General features: G+C 43.0%; 3 protein-coding genes across 3 annotated transcripts in view; 2 read left to right on the forward strand and 1 right to left on the reverse strand.

The window, feature by feature from the left end:
• Positions 1 to 3,271: 3,271 nt before the first annotated feature.
• On the forward strand, positions 3,272 to 14,271 carry pip4k2ca (phosphatidylinositol-5-phosphate 4-kinase, type II, gamma a). The gene is made up of 10 exons (XM_047578641.1): positions 3,272 to 4,095; positions 5,469 to 5,566; positions 6,479 to 6,575; positions 6,730 to 6,879; positions 10,262 to 10,408; positions 10,883 to 10,921; positions 11,038 to 11,151; positions 11,446 to 11,710; positions 12,041 to 12,144; positions 12,318 to 14,271. The coding sequence occupies exons 1-10, from the start codon at positions 3,937 to 3,939 to the stop codon at positions 12,396 to 12,398; spliced, it is 1,254 nt and encodes a 417-aa protein (XP_047434597.1). The 5' UTR covers positions 3,272 to 3,936; the 3' UTR covers positions 12,399 to 14,271.
• Positions 14,272 to 18,621: 4,350 nt separating this feature from the next.
• gpr182 (G protein-coupled receptor 182) lies at positions 18,622 to 21,213 on the forward strand. The gene is made up of 2 exons (XM_047578653.1): positions 18,622 to 18,789; positions 19,705 to 21,213. Exon 2 carries the CDS (start codon positions 19,708 to 19,710, stop codon positions 20,797 to 20,799), a length of 1,092 nt encoding a protein of 363 aa, XP_047434609.1. The 5' UTR covers positions 18,622 to 18,789; positions 19,705 to 19,707; the 3' UTR covers positions 20,800 to 21,213.
• A 56-nt stretch (positions 21,214 to 21,269) lies between these two features.
• LOC125004194 (zinc finger and BTB domain-containing protein 39) overlaps positions 21,270 to 26,143 on the reverse strand; it is a 7,227-nt gene continuing 2,353 nt past the window's right edge. Inside the window, exons 2-4 of the mRNA XM_047578629.1 lie at positions 25,929 to 26,143; positions 25,495 to 25,848; positions 21,270 to 24,076 (exon numbers count right to left, since the gene is read on the reverse strand). The exon at positions 25,929 to 26,143 is cut by the window's right edge and continues 1,100 nt beyond it. Of these exons, the coding sequence (XP_047434585.1) occupies positions 23,099 to 24,076; positions 25,495 to 25,848; positions 25,929 to 26,143 (1,547 nt within the window). The 3' untranslated portion in view covers positions 21,270 to 23,098. The remainder of the gene's footprint in view (positions 24,077 to 25,494; positions 25,849 to 25,928) is intronic.

A 26,143-nucleotide genomic window follows, 5' to 3' on the forward strand; every position in this document is an offset into this window, starting at 1 on the left:
TGGCATAGTGTACAGGAACATCTGTACCCAGTATGGAATAGAAGTACCCAAGTCCAAATGGGCCACAATACCAAAGGTGGTTGAGAACAACAGGGCCAAGGCTCTGTGGGACTTCAGCTTTCAGACTGACAAACAGGTCCTGGCTAACCAACAGGACACAGTGGTGGTGGATAAAGAGCAGAAGAGTGTGGTGGTGATAGATGTGGTGATACCAGCTGACGCCAACATCAGAAAGAAGGAACATGAAAAGGTTGAGAAGTACCATGGGTTGAAAGAGCAGCTGGAACAGATGTGGAAGGTTAAGGCGAGCGTGGTCCCCGTGGTAGTAGGTGCACTCAGGGTAGTGACCCCCAAACTGGGAGAGTGGCTCCAACAGATCCCAGGAACAACACCTGAAGCCTCAGTCCAGAAGAGAGCTGTCCTAGGAATAGTTGAGATACTACGCAGGACCCTCAAACTCCCAGGCCTCCAGTCGAGGACCCGAGCTTGAGGATGACACAGATATCATCCCGTGAGGGTGAGACAGAGGCTTTTTGTTTGTTTGTTTCTTATATATGGGAAATAAACTGGTTTATGGATGTAGATTTTGAATGTAACATTTGCAATACGTTTTCTTATAGTGTTGGGAAAGCCACTTTTACAACAATAAATCTTCAATCCCACCAATCATAGACACATTTCAACAATAACATCCCTTTAAATGCAATGCAGGAAATATTGTATATTCATGGGAAAAATACTTAAGGTAAATGCTAACACTGATGTGGCAGCATGCTAATATTAGCAGAAACAAACTAAACAAAAATCCACAGCAGCAGAGGCCGATGGGAATTACATTGATTTTAAAGTTTTGTGTTGGCAAACCACAGTATTAGGCTAGATGATATTAAGGATCATCCACCACACTGAAGGACATGAGTGTGTGCAGCATGGCCATTATTGAGACATTCCATGTAAAACCACAAATGTGCCACGAGAGGAAAAGTCACTAAAGCCATGAGTGTGAGTATTGTGAAAGTAATATTTGTTGATATTTTCCTGTGGGGCAGCACAGTGGATCTGTAGTTAGCACTGATGCCTCCCAGTGAGAAGGTCTCCAGATCTCAGTATCCTCCTGCCCTCCGGAGACATGCTTGTTTGGTTAACTGGTGATTCTAAATTGGCTGTAGGTGTAAGTGTGAATGGTTGTTTATCTCTGTGGTAGCTGTGCGACAGAGTGGCGACCTGTCCAGGGTCTACCCCACCTCTTGTCCAATGTCAGCTGGGATAGGCTCCAGCAACTCATGCGACCCTAGTGAGGGTTAAGCGGTAGCAGAAGATGAGATGAAGATGTTTTCCCATCTGGACCAAACATGCCATGAACAAACCCAAACTAGCATGACTAAAAATAAAATCTACCTTAAAATGATAACATATCTCTCCAAAATATCTCTAAACATTAGCAGACAGATGTTTCTAGTGGTGTTGTGGATACACAGGGAGAGAGGGAACTTTCTGATGTTAAAAACATTACATAGTTGTTAAATCAAACGGAAATTGCTGAATATGTTAAATAACAGACCAAACCTGCTACATCAGGCCAATGAAGTCTGACACATAAGCCTGATTTTATGCATGACCTTAAAATCCATCAACAGCAAAAACATCAGTCTCATTTTTGGCCATTATTGTACAGTAACTATAAATTCTCAGGTGTTCTGTTTCGGGAAATCGAGGGTTCCTCTGAATCTGGTTTTTAGATTGAAACCATTTGCTGTGAGAATCTCCTCTGCAGTGACACTAAGCAGTCGCCAGCAGTGAAACAGATATTACACATTAGAGCACATTAGAGTCATGCTGCTTTTAAGCCATTAGTAGACACATAAAGGATCGTTTTCTCCTGCTTCTCCACTCGGGGACCAGATACATGCCTGTTTCCAAGGTAACGGCATAGAATATCCCATCAGCAACTGAAGGTCTTTGAGAAGATGAAGAAGGAAACGTGATCCTCTGACATGAATCACACAGTGTATCCTGCTTCTGCATGTTTAAATCAAGAGTTTTAAGTGTTTTGATTGGACTGACACAATTATCTCTACTGATGTTGATTATTGTGAGAAACTGTTCGTCATTGTTTTGTATTCATTTAACACATACTGTATTTTACTTGATCTTGAGCGCCATGTAATGTGCTGTGGAACTACATTTAATGATATGATTTTATTTAAAGTTTGAACTGAATAAAAACAAGAATCTTCATCTGTCAGAAAGGGTCAAATAAAAGATGCCATCCAATTGTCTCATGAGAAATTCAGGATCTGTTGATTTGGGATATTAGCTCATACTTCACCTATTCTTTATTCTGTATTTTATTGATCTCCCAAGGACTAAACAGCTTTATGGATCAAATGACCAAATTGAAACAATGCTGGTTTATGGAGAAAAGCCTTGGCAGATGTTTCTGTGAGACATCTCATTAAGTACTAGGTGAAAGCACACTGAGACCGTACTGCCCCCTACAGGCATAAATGTGTGAAAATCGTAAATGCAAGCATGAGTGGTGGGTACTAATTTAGTTTTAGAAACTTTTTATGAACCGGTTTATTTATAGACCATTGTAGGAAAGTAGCATCGTATGTTTTACACATGCAAATGGGACACACACTCAAGTTATAGTGATACGTTATCTTTCTGGGCATCTTGGGCATCTGCATCTTGGCCAGAGAAGACAGGTGGTTTGAAGGAGGAGTAAAGGAAGCCATCTATGTTAGACTGGAAAAGACTTCTCTGACCAGAGGAGGTGGACTGAGATATGATCTGCCATCAATTTACAATACAGTCCTTGCTTCTTTTCCCAAGAAGTTCCATGAATCACACCAATCATTAGAGCACCACTTTTAGGGAAAGAGAACAAGGACAAACAGGGGCCCCCACCCCCAACCACAAATAATTGTGTAGCTATTAATGGACACTAGCTGTGCCAGTTTCTGGTTGTTGACATAAACAAGTCAAGCAAGTTTCTGATGAGCTACACCCACCGAGGTTCCTAATTAAACCTCAACTTCTCACCAGTCCTTTACAACTGAAGAAGTTTCTCAGATGAGTGGCATAGCGTTTTCTCAATGAAAAAAAGACAAGAAAAAGAAAAAAAATGTACAAGTCCAGTTAAGTTTCTTAAACCAGGTTTGGATATACCATTACTTGGATGACCTACAATTATTTTTTTCTGATTTAGAATATACACACTTAATCTCACCGAGGGCAATGATAATTTTATTTATTGATTGATTCTTCAGTGAGTGCACACATCTACAAGTAACAATACAGTAATCTTATTTGGTCAAGATCGTCCTATCGAGAAAACGGTCATAAATAATATGTATAGTCGTTCTGGGAGGTGTCCTTTTAAAAAATAACAGAGTAGCAATAACTATAATTAAGCGAGCGTTTAGGTACGTTTATAATTGCAGGCCTGTAGGACTAATAGTGAGAGTGAAGTATTCATTCAGGAAAATCTATTCCGAGCATCGACTGGACCTTGAATGCAACCTACACACAGGATCTTCCGGAACTCTCGAGGTCACCTGACGAAACCCCGTGGCTTTCCATTGGTCGCTTCCAGCCGTCAATCAAAAACTCACCACGTGGTCGATAATAACATTGGTGGGCTCGAGGGGGCGGTGGTGGACTGTCAGCGTTCGTTTAAAGATACGCATCCACGCATGGGTGAAGTCAGCGAGTAATGATTCATCTCTCCGGTTTAAACGTTAAATTGTGTTCCAGAAAAACGGCGTCCGCGTAACACAGGTCGGAGGCAGGTGACCTTTGGCTCTCGTCGCTGTGCGTCGAGCCGGGGCGGAGCGGTTGCTTTAGCTTAGCGACGGTAGCCACCAGGAAGCGGTGTCACCGTCTGCACCAGCTCTCTCAACGGGGGACGAGAGGAGACATTCTGCGGCCATGGCCGGCCTCGGTAACTCTGGGGCTACCTCCAGCCCAATGGTGATCCTGGCGCCCAAGACGAAGACGAAAAAGAAACATTTTGTGCAGCAGAAGGTGAAAGTGTTTCGAGCCAGCGACCCGGTCCTGAGCGTCTTCATGTGGGGCGTCAATCACTCGGTGGGTCGGTGGGAGCTGGGTAATGCTAATGTCAGTGTAAACGTAGCTAGCCTGTAGCTGTAGCTGTAGCTGTAGCTGTAGAGAGTGAGCCTGCCAGCTAGTCCCACAGGCATGAGGGCGTTACACCGAAACCTCTGTAGGAAAACCGTGATGTTTACTGAGCTAGACGCGTACATAAACACACTTGGGTCACCTGGTGATCTGAACATACTGAAAGGTCTCGCTTCGTGTAAAGCTACGTTAAACGTTAACTAAACTCCAGACGTGACCTTAAACAAAATGGTATATGTGGATCATTATTCAATTTCTTAGTTATGTTTTAGTTGGCTCCATCCTTGAGTCAGTCCATCTGTTCATTACAGGTCCTGCTTAATGAGTAAATAATGGATAAATTAGCATATGTTGTTGTTAATGGGTACATAATAAAGGTTTACTTTCGGTTAGCTGTTTTGTAAAGAGACAAAATTAGAAAACATTTTCAAAAGGTTTCATCAAAACATCAGAGCCATTAAAATGTGTAATTTAGTCTGCGTAACACCCGGTAAAATCCGCTAATGTTCACGTTGCTGTAATGTGCAATAAAAAGCAACAAATGGTCTCACTGAAGAAGCTAAAACCATCAAGCGTTTGGCTTGAACAATGATTGATCAATGTTAAAACAACTACTCCTTAATTTCCTGTTAAGTAACAGATAATTGACTAACTGTTGAACCTCAAAATGTTATATGTAGCTGGGAAGTACTCAATAATCCAGATGATGGTAATATAATAAAATGTCAACAAGTGTCCATACTAGTTTCCAATTCTACTATTCTGGTTGGTATGATCCTGAAATCATCAAAACACCTGAACATTACAGGCCTGTGATTTTCATTGACAACTATTAAAATGGACTGGACACACCCCATTTGTCACAACACTGTATGTGACAAATCGTGAAGCCATCTTTGCAGTAGTAATTGCCGTCTCAGTGAATCTGATAGGAGAAGGAATGCTGCTTAACAACTATAGTTTTATGTAAGGTTTCACTTCTATGTGTATGCGTGCCATTTGCCTAGAGACTCGGTGGGTGTGTCAATACTGCATTGTTAAAAATCCATGCTTTCAAAAAAAAAAAAGGGCTAATTTTGTTCATGCAACAAAATAATAAATTCATCATTTAGACAGTGGAAGGAAAATGAATCTGCAAATGGTCTGAATACCTGCCCACTTTGGTTATACAATGTCAGAAAGCAGAAAAATACCTGTCATGATTTCTTGCAGCCTGAGCCAAAGTCATCTGTTGTCTTGTTGCATCTCTCTGTCGTCACCAGTTGTAACTCTACCTTGGACACAATTGCCGGTTGTTTATTGAATGTCTCTTCTTTCTGCAGATCAATGATCTCAGTCAGGTGCCTGTTCCTGTCATGCTGCTGCCTGACGATTTCAAAGCCAACACTAAGATCAAAGTTAACAACCACCTCTTCAACAAGTAAGACACACTCATAAGTACACGTCCAAATAACAACAATATATGTTGACAATATAAAAATATAACTTGTTGACCTCTCAGACTCTAAGAAAAAACGCCTCTAAGATAAGATAAGATAAGATAAGACAATTCAAATTCAGTTGAAACGTAAATAAGCAGCAAGGACACTTTTTCGGTGTGTCCTGCACCGTTGACACTAGTTTGATGGATTTATATCAGATTCACCATGTTCAATGAGCAGCAGAACAAGCAGGTGAGACAGATCTCTGTGACTATCTGCAGGATACAGAGGCAAGAGAAAGGGAAGTGATGGAAATATGAGAACACGGAGAACATGTAAAGGGCAAAAAGGGATTTAAACGTTGGGATATTTTCACAACAACATGATCAGTCAAACAGCATGAATTCCCACTCTGTATGATGGTTTGCAGTTCCTCAGGGCTTCCTTGGTTTCCAGCTAATAGTAGCTCTTGTTGTTTTCCCTTTTGAATGATGAATACAGACCACTACCACTTGCTGGCATGAAAAGTAATTTCCTTTCACTCGAGCACAGAACGTACTAATGCTGGATTTAAAATATTGTTTTTCCAATTCAAATCCACCTTGATTTGAAAGATCAAATATCGACTGGTAAAATCCTGACTGATAAAAAAAAAAAAAAAAACATGCCCTTGCTTGCATCCTCTTATCAGAAATCTTCCTGATTCAAGGAATCTGTGCGTGCCAGCTGGTTTTCAGCTGTAGTCTTTGCTGTGTGTTAAAGTGCAACATTTTGACCCAGACACAGGAAATGGCCCAAACAGCCGTCATCACCGATAGTTTTTTGATGCTCCCTTAGATTTGGTTAATGATGCGTCTGTTTTGTGTGTATTAGCCCAAGAAATAAAAATAAACTCCATCTTGTCTCCACAGAGAAAATCTTCCAGGACATTTCAAGTTCAAAGAATATTGTCCTCAGGTCTTCCGAAATCTAAGGGAAAGGTTTGGTATTGAGGATATGGACTATCAGGTGTGTGTTGTATATATGTTGACAATTTAGGTTGAATGCTCACAAGTTATATATATATTTTTTTTTAATGATTTCTTTCAGAAATAAATTTGACCATGTTATAAATCAGTTGACCGGATCCTTACCTGTATTCTTCTGGTCTTACAATGCTCAGGTGTCGCTGACCCGCAGCCCGCCGATGAGAAACGCTGAAGATCAGGGAGATTATCTGCTCCTCAACTCATACGACCGCACGCTGATTATCAAGCAGATCTCCAGCGAGGACATCGCAGATATGCACAGCATCTTGTCAGAGTATCACCAGGTAACATCTGAATGGTTAAAACAGGAGACTCAGTATTTGTCTCGTCATGTCCTGTTTGTTTCACAATTTCTGACTATCTTCCATCTGTGGAGTCAGTGTTGCCAATTATTTCCACTGAAAAGCAGCTGGGGCTTGTCAGTGCTCTTCTGTTTACCGCAGACTAAAATATCACAAGGACAAGATCAGAATGAAATCATAAACTCATTAATCATTTAAAACACAAACTAAAAAGAGAGCCCTGAACCATGTCAAAAATCACAAAGGCTGACAACATGAAGGTCGTTTATGAACAGCCTTCGAAGTGTCACAAAAAACTGAGTCTGAAAAACTATCGGAGGGGAAAAAAGAGCTAAAATGAGACGTACCAGCCTGTCTCTTCTCATCCGCGTACAGCTGGCCTGTCACGGCATACGATGGATGTAAATTTCAGACTGTTTTGGAAAGTGGTGGATAATGGAAGGAACACACAGACCTCCTGTCAGCTGTTGGAAAGTTTTGTGTCCAGTGGTTCCTACTGAAGATGTTCATTTTTAAAATGTTGAGCACAGGAAGAGTTGGGGCGTTTGTTGTGGACTATTTTCAGCAGCAGGTTAACGTCTGGTGCTCTAGTGAGGATTTGGGGAAGCAGAATGATCGGGTACAAACTGAAATAACAAACTTTTTTGTTCAACATATAAAGCTAAATGATAATGTCTGAGACAGATGAATGGACATATGAATTGTTAATTGTTAATCACACAATGACGTGAGCTCCTCACATTCATTAATGTAGCTTTCACTACATTCACATTCAATAGTGTTATCTGACGTTCAGTTTTTCTTAGAAACATATCTACAAACTGAGCTCATCCACCGTTTACTACAAGAAAAAGACAAAAAAACAACATCGCAGGTGGCCTTCATTGTGCGTAGTTCTTAAACAACTACCAACAATGAAGGTCGTCTGTTTCGGAGCCAAAATGTTTCCCTTGGACACACCACAAACAATACAAAAAAATAAATAAGTTCTGTTCTCACATGAAAGGAATCGCTCTTCACGCCAGCAGGAAGCAGAAGTCTGCATTGGTCATTAAAAAGGGGAAGCTGCAAGAGCTACTATTAGCTGAGAGACCAGCTAGAGAGAACTACTGAAGGTCTTACAGAGCGGACCTCTCAGAAAAATACTGCACACAACTACACCACAACATCCTGAGTGTTTATTCACCAGGTGCATCGGTGTTGTTGTCTTTTAATGGGGTTTCTTAACAGGAGTGAAAAATAAGGACATTTCAACCTCACACATCATATTTAACTGATTAATACAAGCTTCAGTAGGAGTTGCGTTAATAACATAATAATAGCAGTGACACAGAATTTGGAGTAAGTCCCAGTCGTTCCTGTTTGATCCTGCAGTGAAACTATAAATAAACGCCGCTATGAATCCTTTCTCTTCGTCTGCCTTCTGCTCATTCAGTGTCTTTCACTGACAACGTTTAAAACATCTGTCATGGAGTCCTTGAAATGAGCAAAATCAGAGATAAGGGAAGTCGACACAGATTTAACAGCAGAGGCGCAATGAAAAGGACGAGGGCTACATGGGGTTTGATCAAGCCTCTAAATTTAGCTCAGAGGTGCGGCTCTCAAACTGACTCCAAACAAGAAAACTTAACTGGAAGGTTTTATCCAGCTTGTCTGATCGCCAAGGTTACAGAGGTTGTGACTGAGCACAAAGGACCGAACAAACACTCCTTCATGAGTTTATTAAAGATATCCAAATGTTCATATCAGCACATCAGTGTTCATGTAAATAATAGAGTACATTTAAGGAGAGATAAGAGTGAGGTGGCATGCTTTCTGGTTTATGTCACATTCAGCTCCGGTCTCGCGTGGCTGAGTCGCGTAGATATCAAAGAAACTAGGTCTTAAGGCTCAACAGACCACTGAGCAAACCTTTGGCTGCTTTGAGCTCTTATTGGAATGTGTAGCCTGTGGTTACGCAGCCTACATAAAACTGGGAGGGAGATGAGGAAAACGGCAGCTCTGTTCCGCTGCGTTTTTAAATTCACTCGGCTGTGAATGAACTCATTGTCTATCAGAGTTCCTGTAACACATTTCTCTCATAGATCAGGAGCAGTTTGGAGGCTGCAGTTTATTGTGTCAGTTTTGTTGTTGTTATGCTCAACAACTGTTCTTTGTATTGAGATATCTTAGTATCCAGTTTAATCATCACTACTAAAGGGCTTTGCCTTATAAAGCTTCACTGTGGCACATTTTAAATTATCTGGATTCTCCTAATGTTTAGGATCAATTTTATTTTATTTTTTAAAGACAGAAACTCTTTTTTTTTTTTGCCCGACATATTGGATGAAACTGGGTGACTGTATATAAAGATGCGCGATATCACCCACAGGATTTGTGAGGAGTAGTTGTGAAGCTCGGTGTGGCCTCCACTTTCAAAAATGATCAAATTGGTGCAGAGCAGGTGGAGCTGAGGTGGACGGCTGACGCTGATGTTAACACCTAGCACCTGAGATGGCGCCTGTCTGTCACTCAGAGCGGCTACACCCTTAATAACTTTAAACCTAGATATATTTTAAATGGATGACTTATATTAAAACATTGATCTATAGGGATCGACTTGCTGTTGGAGCCTCAAGTGGACATTTGGGAAGTTGCAGTTTTAACTTGCAGCTTCATTTTTCAGCCGCAGGGGTTGACAGTTGAATCGAGTGATGTGACGTGCTACCTGATCAAATCCCTTAATACTTCCATCTGTTTTCACTGCAGCTCCTGGCTGAACCTGCACCACTGTAGCTAGAGGTGCATGTCTGTGCATGGTGAGAGATTTTCCAGAATCAGCGCCCAGGGAACTTAAAAAGTCAATTTAAAAAATCTGTGCTCTCACATTAGCAACGTCTTTTTCAGTTAGTGGGTTTCAGGGGACACTGAATGAGGTCAGTCTGAAGTATCTATTTTAGCTGACTGCTGCAGGGAGTGCTGAGCAAAGCTAAAAGCTAAACGCCTGACCTGGATACAGTCAGTAATTGGTGTACATTCAAAGTGACCTTTGAAATCTAAGACTGTATGTTCAAAGTGGGGATCGTTGGCAGTCTTCTAATAAGTTCACTATATGCCAGTGTCTTTTGTTAGTGCTCCTAGCTAAAATGATTTGAGTTTGGAAGATATTAAGAGCTTTTGATATGGTGCAGCTACTGCTGTTTTGAGTGAAATACATCTTCAGCTGATTAAAAATATCATGTTTGTCAAATAGAATCCGTCAGAGCTTGTGTTGACTGATGTTTATCCAATACTGAGAATGCTTTTTCCAGCCTTCACAATCATGCTCTTTATGTACCTGCCATGCAAATTTACAGTTGTTTCCTCCTGCTGTCTCCTCCTGCAGCACATAGTGAAGTGTCATGGCAGCACGCTGCTGCCACAGTTCCTGGGCATGTACCGGGTGAGCGTGGACAGTGAGGAGGCCTACCTGATCGTCATGAGGAACATGTTCAGCCACAGACTGGTAGTACACAGGAAGTACGACCTGAAGGTGAGGAGGAACAAACAGTCTGACATTTAATCACACGTCCTCCTTCTGTGACACCTGTTTACAGTGTCCTACAAATATCAGGTTTCTGTTACGTGAGCCTGCAGTTAAAGACAAAGTGCAACCTGAAACGGGTGACAATCGATTCTTAATTTAATTTTATTATTATTCAAGCAAAGAAGAAAAACAAGTATCCCTGAATGGATGGATGTGCGTTTGCATGGTTAATTTATTAGAAGGAATCAATGCTTTTAAAGGTTTGAAGAACTCTCTAGTTGCTCTCTAGTCAAAGGTCAGATTAGTTCATTTGATACTGGCCCACCTCAAGTCCCCAAAGGCTGTACTTCCTGTCATTGTTACAGATCACAGAATTTCACTTACATTTTTATGATCCCTTGTCGCTACATCGCCGCTTGTGTCTTCATGTGTGCGCTCTCCTTAGTGTAAATTAAAATCTATTACAACTTGTTCTTGCAGGGCTCTCTGGTGGCTCGTGAAGCAAGTGACAAAGAAAGGGTAAAGATGCATCAACGGAATCATCACCCATTGTTAATTCACATTAATCTCTTACTACCTGTGGTGTTGTTATTATTTTGTCACATGTCCTGACGAAGATGTATTTGTCCCTAAAGGGAAAGGAGCTTCCTACCTTCAAGGACATGGACTTCAGGAACAACATGCAGAAGGTCTATGTAACCGAGGAGCAGAAGGAGAAGTTCATGGACAAGCTCAACAAAGATGTGGAGGTGGGAGGACTGTCTTTAAAATTATGCAGCACTGTTGTTGTTCATCTCTACCACACAGTGGCAGCGTTGGCACACAGAGGACGACTCTGTCCTGCGATGCCATTTTTGCAACAGGACAATAGATGTGAAATAATTTACTAGTGAAGGAAGGAACATTCACCTTATTCTATCATTCACAGTTTGCATTGCTTGCCAAACAAATCAAACTAAAAGATGATTAGAATTACTGATGTAGAAAACAGATGTACTCACTTTTGAGAAGCTGGATGCTCATTCCTGTCCCTCCCCGCTTAGTTTCTAGTGAAGCTGAAGATCATGGACTACAGCCTGCTGCTGGGCATCCACGACATAGGCCGAGCTGAACGGGAGGAGGAGGAGGGTGAGGAGGTGCCCAACGAGGAAGAATCAGAGTCTGAGAACGGCCTGGCAGCAGGCGCCACGGGCGGCTCTTATGGCACCTCTCCAGAGGGAATCGCTGGCTACATGTCCCACTGTAAACCTCTGGGACCTGGAGAGTTTGACCCCTATGTGGATGTGTATGCAATCGGGAGCTGCCCAGGTGAATACTTGGTTCTAATCACGAAATGAGGCCTTTCATAACTAAACTGTTCTTGACTTTGAATCTGATCTCTCATTACTGGCTCAAAAACTCATGTTTAAATACTTGCAAAGCTAACATTCCCATCAGCCTCAGCTGTGCTACATGTTTAATGTTTCAAAGGAAGGTATCAGTATAACTGCAGTATTTTTATACCAGGTGTCTATTTTCTTGACCATTTCCCAGAAGAATTTTATGTCTATAAAACAGTGGTTCTGTTATTAGGTCTGTGGCTGCCTCTGTAAAAAGCCCAGTGAAATACCTTTGATTGTCCTGTGCCTTTAATCTCAGGAGCCCCTCAGAGGGAGGTCTATTTCATGGGCCTGATTGACGTACTCACTCAGTACGACACCAAGAAGAAAGCAGCTCATGCAGCAAAAACAGTCAAACACGGGGTGAGTAGCACACGAGAGGAAGGAAGGAGGTGGATGGCTGTTGTCAGTTGTTCAGATGCACTTGTCTGTACCTGTGTTTGATGTTTGCTCCCGTGTCATGTCATGAAATGCCAACAGAGGATTCTGATGACCTTCTCTTTGCTCTCTGTCACTTTTCTCTCTATCTGTCACAGGCTGGTGCTGAAATATCAACAGTCCACCCTGAGCAGTACGCCAAACGATTTCGCGACTTCATCTCCAACATTTTTGCGTAACAGCCATGAACACTGCCACAAGTCGATCCAGCTGAGAGCTAGAAGTCTTTCACCATAGACCAAAACTAGTATGCACAAACCAATCATCGATTCGGTTTAGTGATCTGAGGCAAGACCTAAACGTTGTAGCAATATGATAATACTACTTCTGATGCATATATTTATTTTAAAGGTTTAAGATGTATTTCTATAGATATTAAACACTCTTAACGGAATAACTCTGGAGAAATGGGGTATCTGGGAGCAAACTGCTGTTGACAGTATTGAACATTTTAATTCTACATCATCATACTTTATTTTTTCACTCAAGTTTTCTAGTCCTGGATTAAACCTAAATAAATTGTTTATACTTTTGCTTTCTTGCAGAGTTAGGTGGGGACAGCTGTACCAACCTCATATTTATACAGTAAAGGAGACAGTTAGCTTAGCATAAAGAATGGAAGCAGGGGGAAACCACGAGCCTGGCTCTGTATGAGATAACACTACCTGTTTAACAGCAACACTAAAACAAACTAAAAGAATTAAAGTAAGGGTCTGTTCTAGACTTGTATCAGTACAGTAAAATAAATCCATTTCACATTAATTACAAAAATATAAGAGAAAAAAGCTGGTTTAGAGGTTCATTCTAATATCAAAAAAAAGCCTGAAAAGGTGGTGAAGTACTTTCTTCATTCTGAACCGTGTCTGCAAGTGATCCTCACTACCCTCCAACAACTCCTTTCTTCTCCCATATCGACTATTGCTGTTAGACAGGAGCGTGTTCAGTTACAAAATCAACCACATAACATCTTATAAAGCCACAACGTGGCTATTTATATACTTTTTTCTGAGACATTTTGTTGAGATGTAGAGGTGCTGGTAGGTAGATTGCATTGCTTTCGGACAGAGCCAGATATTTTCTGGTCTTAATGCTAAGCTAAGAGTCAGTAAGAAAGCAGCACATTTCTCATCTTCCATCAAAGTTTGAATAGGAGACAGTGGTTTGGTGTTAAAAATAATGGTAGTCTAGATTCTACAGTTGAGTAATGTAATTTATCTACAGATGCAGGCCATTTGAATGTTTCGTGTGCCAAAATGTGTGGGATGAAAGCTTTATCAAAGCAGGATTTGCACTTTGCATGCAATTATTTGACTCTGCCAAGGCAGAGCATATAATGAAACACAATTTGATCAAATGCTGTTTTCCTTCAAAGTTACACATAACATTCAGAGAAAATGTGCAGAATAGACACTCACCACTGGAAATGCTACAAAAAAAATTAAAACATATCAACTGATTTTGCCTGTGAACATTGCGCCTGCACTCCCTGCATATCTTGGCTCGTGCAGCCTGTACGGAGAATGTGGGGCGGCTGATTTTCAACCACAGAGCTGGACCTGCATTAATGAAGGGACTAGTCCAGATTTGGGGATCAGTCATTGCTTTTTAAGGAAATATGTGTGAAAACAAGCCCATTTATCATAGCACTCAACAGGCTCCTTTTGAACACACTATAGTGTTTTTTTTGTTTTAAAATGGTTCATGTGCGCTATGTGAATCATTGTAGTAGGGTAAGGTTTAGAAAAATATAGCAATAGGACTAGAAACTACTGTCTGTCTGTGTGTGTGCGTGTGTATGTGTGTGTTGTAACAACCTTTGAGATTTAGTTATAACCAGGGTACGGTGTTAAACATTTTGGACAGTTAACACTACATTTCAGTAGCTTAGCCTTAACACAGTGACACTATACAGCATTCCTAAACACTGGCAAAGCAGCGTAGATACAGCGATACTCTCTGAATGATGCCTCATCTACCCAATGATTGCACATGTTGTATTTTTGCAGATCAGCTTTTGGACCAAAATATATTTTACAAAGAATTTCTGGAAAATGTTTGTCTCCTGTTATTTTTTTTTTGAAACAAATGTTTGTGTGACTGGATAAACGTGATGACAGATAGACGGAGACCAATATAAGAGTTTCTGAGAATGATCTTAATGATTTCAGCCTGTCTGCAAATCGACTCAAAGGAGCGTGACAGACGTGCGCTGTATAACATGCCTTAACTGAATTGAATTGAATAGGAACAAAAGTGAACGTTAAATCAACATTTGGCGTGTATCAAGCATTCAGTTCTATATACTGCTGTGTGTAGATGTGTAGGTAGAACGCTGAGGGGGAATCGGTGCCAAACTATAAAAAAAAGGTATTTAATAATGGATCGACTGCAAATGGCTTTAGGCTAAACAAGATTTGCCGTTGACACGTCTAGAGAGCTTCGAGTGATTGTCAGATGTCCACTGATGCAAGATGAAGCATTGGAAACTAAGAAGGATTTATATCTGTGAGGCTGCTGGTGGGCAGAAAACCAAAAGAGTTGTTTTTCCTTGGTTATCCTTAAATAACCTTAAAAAGAACCTTCACCTTTGTTTGAGAAAGAGCATCATTGTTGAACCTGAACATTTTTGGGGCTCATCTTTCAATGTCTTCTCTACAGAAGGTATGTCCAAAGTAAAGCGATGGATGAACTAGTAAAAATATCTTTGAGTAGTTTGACGAGCCTAAAGAGCTGAGTCTTCTTCCATAGTCCACACAGGTAGTAGATCGCAATCTAGTAGATCAGTACATACAGACCCCTCCAAAAGTATTGGAACAGCAAGGCAAATCCCCTTGTCTTTGTTGTTCACTGAAGACATTTGGGTTTAAGATCCAAAGATGAGTGTGCAACGAGTTCAGAATGTCAGGGACATACCACCCTCTGTTTGAATCCACCCATTTTTCAAGTGAACATGTGACTGACAGGTGTTTCTTGTTGACCAAGTGTTGCCTTTAAGGTTGATTGTTCAAACACTAAATAGTTCTGCATGACTAGTGTACTTTTTGGCCTGGGTTGAAACCTATAAAGTATGAATTTCTTGTTAAAGAGGATTAACCAACATGAAGAGAGCTGTCTGTGGGAGAAAAGCAAGCCATTTTCATCTGAAAAAAAGAAGGAAAATCAATCAGAGCCATTGGACAAACATTGGGCACAGGAATGCCCTGAATAAGAAAGAAACTACTGGTGTACTGAGCAACAGATGTCGAACAGGTCGGCCAAGGAAAACAACAGTAGTTGATGACAGAAATATTGCGAGAGCTGTGAAGAAAAACCCCAAAACATCAGTAAGGGACATCACCAACGCCCTCCACATTGCAGGGGTGAAGGTATCACAATCCACTGTCCAAACAAGACTCTGAGAGCAGAAATATAGAGGCCATACCAAAAGATGTAAACCACTCATCAGTAGTAGGAATCTGAAAGCCAGATTGAAATTTGCAAAGAAGTACAGAGATGAGCCACAAACGTCCTGGAACACGACCTTATTGACTGATGAGACCAAGATTAATCTCCACTAAAGTGATGGAAAGGCTAAAGTGTGGAGAGAAAGAAAGGAACTGCTTATGATCCAAAGCATACGAGCTCGTCTGTGAAGCATGGAGGAGGTAATGTCATGGCTTGGGCGTTCATGGCCGCTTCCAGAACAGGCCCATTAATATTTATTGACGATGTAACTGATGATGGTGACAGCAGAATGAATTCCAAAGTGTACAGAAACGTTTCGTCTGCCAATTCATGGAGAAATGCATCCAAACTAACCGGGAGGAATTTTTATCATCCAGTAGGACAATGACCCAAAGCACACTGCCAACAAAACAAAGGACTTCATCACAAGTGGAAGTGAAAGGCAGTCATTGCAAGCAAGGGTTATGCCACCAAATATTAAATGTTATTTACTTTAAGATTATTTGTTCCATTACTTTTGATCACCTAAAAATGCTGTTATGTAGTACAAACGGTGATAAAGTATAAAGTATCCTAAGTACATCTAGATGTAAATACCAGGAAATAAAAGCTGACATTCTGTCTCACACTCATCTTTTGATCTTAAACCCAAATGTCTTCAGTGAACAACAAAAACAAAGGAATTGGCCTTGCTGTTCCAATACTTTTGGAGGGGACTGTAAGTGGAATTTTGCAGGTCAAAACATCAGGTCAACTGTAGGTGTTGTCACTAGAGCTGCTCTCAGGCTTTGGTAAGACCTGTAACTGACATAGGTCCAGACTGATCAGATCCCAAAACTACAGGAGAGAACTGAGGACACATTTTTAGGTGGTCTGGGCCGTTTGTGACCACATTCGTGTCATTGACGGACCACTTACTCAGGTGATGTCTTCTGTGTACGATTTGCATCATTCACACGAAGAAAACGTCAGAGATGTGTTAGGGCTAGTCATTAGAGCATATAACCAATATAATATGTCCATGCAGCTACGCTAATAAACAATAAGTTAACGAATAAGTTTTTTTTACCTGCATTATGAGAAAAGAGAGCCATTATTTTCTCATGTTGTAGCCATGTGCACACACAACAAACAGCACTGTTCATGTTTCAAAGTGGTACCTGTTTCAATATATTACTGCTCCCAGAACAATGTATGCATTCAACAGCAAATGTGATCAGATCACACGCGGTCCCTCGAGATGTGAGTGGAGGTGCCATGTGGTAGTACCAGGAGTGAACACTGAGAGTTACTTGTGGTCAAGTGTAAACAGGGCCTGATATAACCTGGTGAGTCCAGTGCTTTTGGTGCTTTTTGTCTCACTCTTTCCAGAAAACGTGTTTTTGCTGACTGGTTCCTTCCTGTTTTATCAGAGGGGGACTAATTTGCTGACTCCTTCCTTCCTGTTTCCTCAGTAGGGAGCGATTCTGCTGACTGGCTCCTACACGTACAACTAGAAAACTGAGGACACTTGCACAATAGGATTCAGACAGGATGGGCAGCAAGGCAAGAAGGAGGGAGTAGTTGAAGAGGTCAGTGAGCAACAAACTGCTGACGGCCCGGAGAGGCAGGGGGAACACCAGGTCCAGGGATCAGATCCCATTAATCTGTGTGAGTCACGGCCAACACAAACGTTCTGTGTTCTCTCCATGCTGTCTCATCCTGACCTCTGCATTAATCTCTGCTGCCCACGAAGCGAGGATGCACCTGAGTTCCCTCTCCAGGAGCAACTCAAGGTTTGTGAGCGACGTCATTTCATCAGAGCGCTTCACAGATGTCACTCGCCGCCTTTAAATCCAGCGTCCCTCAAGTCCAATCTGAACCCACTTGTGCCTTATGTAAAACCAGCCACTTATCTTCTCTTTCCACTAGCACCAGTTCAGGTGAAGCCAATCTGCTCGCTTTCAGGAATAAGGAAGAGCCCTTTCCTCTGTATTGTTGATGTGGCCCAGGCTTCCCACCCCCTGCTATGCTTTGCAGGAGGAGGAGAGGGGTCGCTTCCTAGCATTGTTCTCGGGCCTCCTGGGCCTTGTTTTTATTGTTTCTCCACCATTCCTACCATTCCTACCAGCATACGGTTGGTAATGTCACAACAGCTCTTGGTAGCACAGGTAGAACTAAATGCATGTTTGTTTCAAGTAAAGCAGAACCCCAAATTAACAGGGAACCAGTGTAGGTACATGATTCCCATGAATCCTGCCTAAAGTATACTCTGGTTTAATATTAGATATATTAATATATCTCGTGTGGAACATCTGGTTCCAAATGAATCTACGTCACAGAAACACTCGCAGCATCTTGCTGCCAAATGTGAAGTTTGTGGAAATGAATACTTGAAACTTTCCCCATAGTTCAAACAGACAGGTAAAAAGATACTATTATAGTCACTGATAAGGAAAAACAATGTGACAGCGAATAGGTCGAGGAAATACACTGATTTATTTCAGTAAAAGTACTGATACCATATAGTAAAATGTACATGAAGTATTAAAAATGGTAGCGTTTCACTCCTGTTGATGTTTGTAGGGGTATAATTTTAAACAGATTATGTTTTTTTTTTTTCACAACTTCACAATCTGCTGTATTTTATACATCGGATGATTGTTGGGTTTGTAAATAAATAAAAATTAATGGAGAAACCCAGAGAAGAGATGGTTACTTACAGTGACACCAAAATAAGTCAAATAATTAATTGCCATTTCATTTTCTATTATTTTTTATAAGGATTGCTTGTTTGTAAGAACTTAGGTTGTTCTAGGAATGTGTGTGTATCTAGGAACCCTACAGGAACATCCCTCTGGATACATTAGAAATTGAATTTGCATTTCATACACATTCCCTTTAGCTTTGTGGGTGTCCCTGGGCTTCTTCTCCACTCCCCTCTGCTCACTGAGAATGTCCCATTAGATCGGTGTGTGTCTTTCTGTTGATGGGAAGTGGGAGGGTAGGATCTCCAGGCTGCTTGATTGTTCAGATAGTCCTGAGCATCAGAGCTGGAAGGAGTCGTCTCCTGTCTGCAGGCTTCAGACCGAAAATTCAGGAGGGACCTGCCCTCTTCAGCTCCTCTACACTCACCACCACAACCAGGTATGACTGAGCGAGGCCAGTGGTAGTAGTAGTAGTACTATGTATCACCTAATTTCCCTTCAGGGATGAATAAAATAATCTATCTATCTATCTATCTATCTGAAGATGTTAAAAGCTGTTTACCTTGATCATGGACTGTAAATGATAACTCCTCCTCCATAAATCACATTTGTGCATCAGTCTTACAGCCGTTGGGGTACCGCTGCACGTGTGGAAAAAATAAAGAAAAGAAAATACTTTCAAAATTTGAACTCGGCTCCAAGTGCAGCTACGTAGAAATCTGATGAACGTTCTCAGGTTATGACAACAACTTGACCAGTTTTGGATGTAGTGCAGTTAGAAAAACTTGAACTTACCTCACGTTACAGATAATCATCTTGTCTCTATGCCACATTACCTCTGCCTTTCTTTCTGATGTACTGCTTATGCTTATGAGGATATTTTTTGTTAACATTTGTACAATTTTCAGTGTTACGTTATTATTATTTATTTACTTTTGCACTTTTGTCAATTAAAATGCCAGATTTCGACAAAAAACAGCATGTGTAGTTCTACAGCATCAGCTTTAACATTTTTTAAAACAAAACATTGGAGTACTCAATGTAACAGCGTCATCAAAGCTAGATGTTAATCAGTCATGAAAATATATGAAACAAATTCATGAATCCACCTCAGATTGCTCGCTGTAGGCTGTGAAAAGGCTTTCCAATAACCTGCTGTGGTTTTAGTGTCCAACCAAAAAGCATTTGAGTAACTTTCAGTGCAGAAACCTTCCTCCTCCTCCTCCTCCTCCTCCTCCTCCTCCTCCTGTGCTGCCTCTGTTATGCAAGGCCTGCAAACATAATCAGATTAACCCAAAAGTAAATCTAAGCTCTGTCCAGATATGAAACACTTTTCCTTTGCTTTCCACTCCAGACCATGAGCACTCACGGGTTCAACCACTCATTTGACATCTTCAATGGCACGCCGTGGTTCGTCTACGAGTGCACCATCAAGCTCGACGCAGACTACCGGCGCATCGCCCTCTTCCTGCTCTTCCTTTTCATCTTCTTCGTGGGCCTGCTGGAGAACGTTCTGGTCGTCTGGGTCAACTGGCGCCGCCGCCACTCGGCCAACGGGGTTTTATTCTGTATCATCAACGTGAGCCTGTCGGACCTGATGGTGATCGTGATCCTGCCCTTCTTCATGATGGAGGTGACCATAGACAAGGTCTGGCTGTGGGGCCGCTTCCTCTGCAAGGTCACCAACCTCATCTATATGGTCAACTTCTACAGCAGCTCCTTCTTCCTGGCCGGCATGACCCTGGAGCGCTACCTGTCCCTGACCAGGCCATCGTCCCCGGCCTTGTTCCCCGTGGCGGGCCGCCAGCGCTGGGTGCTCTGCGGGGGCCTGTGGATGCTCTCCCTGTTTCTGGCTCTGATAGAGAACGTCCACGTGGATCTCCTGGAGTGGGACGAGCCCGGCTGCTACATGCTGCCCGAGCACAACTACACCGAATGGTTCGTCAGCGTGGCCATCCTCTGCCTGCTCTTCCAGTTTCTCGGCCCCGCGGCCGTCATCATCACCTGCAACGTGCTGATCGCCCGCGCGGTGCAAACGGCGCCGGACGTGCAGGGCCGGCGGGACGTGTGGCTGGTGCACGTGTACTCCCTGGTGTTTGTCATGTGCTGGCTGCCCTACCACCTGATCATGTTCCTGATGATCATAGACGACATGGACCCCTTTGTGTTCAACTGCAACACCGTGGAGGTGCTCTACTTCTCTTTCAGCGTGGTGCAGAGCCTGTCCCTGTTCCACTGCGTCGCCAACCCCTTCCTCTACAACTTCCTCAGCAAGAGCTTTCGGAGCAACCTGATCAACACAGTGGTGAACTACATACCCAGAGAGGTCACCGCGGACCAGGCGGGAGCAGGGGCCAAGCGCAACACCCCCAACGGAGGCGAGGCAGAGGCGGGGAAGCAGCGCAGGTTCAGCAACGCCAGCACCAGCCAGTCTGACGTCGGATCATAAGGAAGGGGGCTCAAAGCAGCTTCAAAGCCACAGGACTGAATCCAGCTTCGGTGCTTCAGAGCACCAGAGGCACTGACGGGGCTAACCAGACACCTTCCTCTCATATCCCACTTCCTGTTTTGTTCCCATGTATCTGATCACAGTTTTAAGCAGAGGAGGACAGGAAATGTTCCCCACAGGAATCCCTATCTAGAATCTCATGGCACAGAGGAAGAATGATGCTACACCAGAAATGTGTGTAAACAGACGTGCTGCAGTATCAGACAGGAGCAAACCTCATATCCATGTAAACATCTAGGAAATGTGACACTATAACCGCCAGATAAAGCTTAGCTCACAGCACTATATACTTATTTATCAGTTTCTGGATGCTGATATGTTCTGTTACAATGTAATAAAACTCCCTCAAACACTGTTTGTGTGGAAAGGTTGAATGTTGTGCTTTGTTGTCACGACTTCAGAGCAGGGCGAAAGTTTGGAAACTTCGTGTTTATTTCATCAGACACTTGTTTTGCACTTCTCCCCTCTCGCAGTTACTGCTGATCTTTATTTAGTCTACTTCCACTTCTGGAAACGTTTAAATAATAAGAAGACAGAAAAATGGGGAAAGGGTGCAGATGACACAATAGCAGGAAGAGCCCAGGGCTTTGACAGGGCAAAGGTGACGAGGTCCTGGAAGCAGGTTTCTGCAAGTTCATCACTGATATTCTGATGATGGATGGACTTTGTGGAGCAGGTCGCTGGAAAAGGCCATCCGACAGATTAAAAAAATACGTCAGGGGTGATAACAGTCTTCCTCGAGTCACCTCCCTCAAAAAAACAACCTTTAAAAAAACATTCATAGGCAGCTTTAGAAACAGATGAGATTTAAAAAGGCATAAACATAATAAATAGTTGCACTGCTGTCATAAATATGAGGTAAGACACGAGTATCACACAGAAATGTGACGATGGCCGCTTGAATGCCGCGCTTGTACAAAACGGAGCTCTGAACGCGGGAATGTAGCGCGACTACGATCAATTTACAGTTCAACAACAGATAAAACACATTCCCACATGTGGAGTGAAAATTAAGACACATAAGACAACCGAAGTGTGGAAACAGTGACTGCAAATGTAGGAAAATAATCTGTATGCTACAATGAGGTGCTACTGTAACAACAGTGTCATTTTCAATTAGTGACTTTAAAAACCTGAAAATCCTGATATATATAAACATAAGTTCAGAGTAGATAACACAGGTAGCGACGACTCCTTCACTGAACGGGACACACTGCCACCAAGTGGCTTCTTCTCACCTTAGTTCAAACAGACAGTGAATGACATCTGATTATGTCCACTACAATCTAAAAGGCCACGTCTAATCTAGATCTGAATCTTGAAATAAATTGATAAATCAAATTTCTTTTTGGATTAAAGCTTCTAAAATGTGTAATGACATCTTTTAAAGAATGTCCAACGTTTACAGACTAAACAATTCTTCTAAACTATTGTCGATAATGAATGTTTAATCAGGCATCCTCTGAACTCAGAAACATTTTTGATTATTTCAACGATAAATTGAAATAAATTTATAAACCAAAAAAATGCCAAATATTCTCTGGTTTCAACTTTCAAAATTTGGGTCATTTTTGTGTTTTCTAACTTGGTACAGGGAAGATTTTTGTGTTTTGGAAGCTATTGAAATATGTCACTTTGGACATTTTTTTTTTTTTAATTTACTCAGTAAACAATTAATCAAAAACGTAATCAACAATGAAAATAATCTTTAGTTGCAGCTCTAATCTGACCTGGTGTTAACATGTGTCCTGAGTGATCTGATCACAGCTGACCAGCATGAAGAACAGGTGCCGACACACCCAGGAAGAACTGAGGACGCATGTGAGTGATCTGATCTCGGATCACATTTGGTCGCATTCCTTTAGTGTCAACACACAATAGGACACATTAAATTTGACTATCTATTGGGGGTGAAAGAAACACACACAGCTGCTGTTATAAATAAAAGTGATTTTTCTTTCACTGCTACAAACGGAGCAGTAAGGACATTACTGTGTGTATGGAAGCTTAAAGGGTTTATGTTAGAATCTGAGCTTTGTGCTGTTTTCTAAAGGATAGTACAGAGATCTGAAATAATAACTTAATGTATGTGCTTCACAATTCATTACATCCCACAGTTTCTACGATATCACCGTGTCGGTTAAAGCTGGATATTTGTGATCAGATCACTCAGGGCGGTGGTTAAAATCAAGGCCTGAACAGGCTCCGTGGTCCACGGCAACCATCCAGATACGAGGCGTCAGGCGTCCACAGTGGGCAGCGGCTCTTTAGAGTGGTCGTTGTACATGAAGGTCTGCTCGATGTTGAAGTCGGGCGGCAGGTGGTCCTTGTGGAGCTCCATGTGCGACGACACCAGCTTCAGAGTGGAGAAGTAAAGGCCGCAGACGGTGCAGCGGTACATGAGGGCGCCGGCGTGCGTCTTCAGGTGGCAGATCATGGTGGAGCGGCCTCTGAAGAAGCGCAGGCAGACTTTGCACTGGTAGGGCTTCTCCCCCGTGTGGATCCGGAGGTGATAGGTGAACTCCCCCGAGTGGGCGAACCGTTTGCCGCAGTAGCGGCACCGGTACCACTTCCCACGAACCCCTGCCGCTCCGGCTCCCCCCTCCTGCCCAGAGCCCCCGTTGGTCAGGACCCCGGAGGACAAGCTGTGTGTCGGTCCTTGGAAAAACCTCTCTGGGACGCTGAAGCCCACTCCCAGACCCAAACCCATGCTGCTCATTTTAATGAGGCCGTCCCGCGGAGAGGACGAGGAGCAGGAAGACGGGGGGCACTCCAGAGACTGATCGGCTTTGCGTTTGCCCAGGCAGCCCTGGCCCCCCGCGCCTCCCCCGCCCCCCAGGGAGTCGGAGGTGTGCAGGCTGAGGTGGTACTGGAAGGCGGAGGACGAGCGGAACGTCTGCGGGCACAGGAAGCAATGCAGCTCCTCCGCTCCCCCCGCCACTCCCCCCGCCGCTCCATCTGCCCCGACTCTGTACGCCCGCAGCGCCGACCGCTCCCTCTCCTTAGCCGCCGCCTCCTCGGCGTGCACGCTCATGTGCCTGTCCAGCAGGGGGCGCTCCACGAAGCAGCGGGCGCAGTGCGGGCAGGTGAAGACGGGCAGAGAGAGGTGGGCGAGGGCGTGCCACAGCAGGGAGCAGGAGGAGAGCTGGGGGAGGTGACACACTCCGCAGCTCAGGCTCTGGGCGCACACGTGGCTCAGCAGGTGGTCTCTGACAGTCTGAAGGAGGAGAGAAACACGACACACAAGGGAGAGCCTCATGAAGGCAGCAGGTGCAGCAGTTGGTAAAAGAGTGACTCCATATTCTAATTTTCTGCCCACATTGCTGTCACAAGGTTTGTTGTACAAACACCAACTGTTTCCACGCGCCGATGCAGACTGAGCTCAGCTCTTTTAATGTTCACAAGAGAAAAGACGTTTCACCTTGTTCTTGTATTGTTAACAGAGAATCGTCTGAATGCCAGAAACGTTTTCTTAAATGTGGGTTAAAGAATTACCTTCTGGCATATTTTTTGACTGAATGATCTCATTCATTTCACTGCAGCATTTAAACCAGCTCACAGACACATTTTTCAGGCATAAACAATCATCAACAGCCTCAACTATTCCTTGGTGGTGCGTTCAAGGGTTTGCAGGACATTTAGACGTTCAAAACCACCCCATAAGGTACATTTTAAAGTCTAATGCTGACAGTTTGTTGTATTCATTAGCTTGTTAGTTTGCAAGTGGAACTGAAGGAGTTTGGTTAAAGAGGACGTTTCCAACGGTGTGTTACACTTTGGCAAAGAGAAAAATGACAACTCTAATCTAATCATTAGTAGGCAAATTATATACATCTGCTGCCCATAATTAATGATATGCTGCTCTCATGTGCTGATACCAACATAAAGTAATTAAAAATAGGACCAAGAAGGACTGAAAATCATTAATAAAGTCCCCGAAAACTACTAAATGTAAACCGAATATTAAAATATGAGCATTAAATAGTCATACTTTAAGCAACAATTATAGTAGTATAGTGCAGTATACTGTAATGTTATATATTTCAGCATGCCACCTGAGACCAGGAAAGAAATGTTTCATCTGTGGCAGAAACGTACACACTCCTGTAGGCTGCTGAATTTCAATGGAGGCACCTGGAAAGTACCCACTGTGTGTGTGTGTGTGCGTGTGTGTGTGTGTGTGTCCTGGGATCAATTTTCCTCACATGAACCTAACAACGTAGAAATGTTGCTGGTGTGTGGACGGAGCTAGCCCTTCTTGTTGAAAATATCAATGTTGCTGCTTCATCTTAGGTGGCAGGAACCAAAGTTGAGTGATTTTGTTTTTCTTACTTTCAGTACTCATTTGAAAATTGGGAAATTCTGTTTCGGGTCACATGTAAACCAACTGTGTCAGTCCCTCTGACTGATCGCTGACTCAAAGTTACACCTCCCAGTCTCTTCCTGTGTGTACACCCCTCTAATATTAAATATGAATATCGTATTGATACATTTTTGGTAATTTTTTTTTTTTTTTTGCTTTGATATGTGAATAAAACAAAAGATCCTTTCAGTCATTCTCTTTATTCCCGCGTACAGACCAATGTATCAAAGTGACTGAGAATAATCAAAAACAGTATTTAAATATCTACTGACCTGGAAGTCCTTGCTGAGGGTTTTGGTGCACACGGCGCAGTGCAGCTCGGCGCCCTGGCCGCTGTTCGTCAGCGCCTCCTGTGGTATTGTGTAAGTGGAGGCCGTCTGCCGGTGGTGGCGCAACAGTTTGTTTTGGCTGCAGAACTGCAGGTCACACATGTCGCAGGTGAAGAGCTGCACGCCGACGTGAGAGAGGCAGTGGGAGAGACCGGTGGCGCGATCTGGAAACGAGGCCCCGCAAACCCTGCAGAGCCCCAGCTCCGTCAGGTGGGTCTCGCTGTGTCTTCTGATGGCCTCTGGTTCTGCTGGCAGCAGCGCCGAGCAGGCTTTACACGACACCACGAGTCCTGTCACCTGGAGGAGCAAAGGACATTATTTCTGGTGTCTGGACTCGCACGCGTCTCATTTAAAAATCAGACAAAGAGAAGCATTACCTGGCTGCCCGCATTCACTACGTCTCCATTCTCCACACACACAAGTTCGTCGTCATCGTCCTCCTCATCTCCTTCCTCTATGAAGTTCTCGTCGTCGCTCAACTCGATGATTTCACCTGCCAGCTGTCTCCACTGCTCCTCCTCCGTCGCCTCCATCGCGCCGGTACCTCGCAGGGCCTCCCTCTCTTCCTCAGTCTCTCCCTCCTCCAGCTCCC

Source organism: Mugil cephalus, chromosome 1 (assembly GCF_022458985.1).
Source record: "Mugil cephalus isolate CIBA_MC_2020 chromosome 1, CIBA_Mcephalus_1.1, whole genome shotgun sequence".
Taxonomy (NCBI): Eukaryota; Metazoa; Chordata; class Actinopteri; order Mugiliformes; family Mugilidae; genus Mugil; species Mugil cephalus.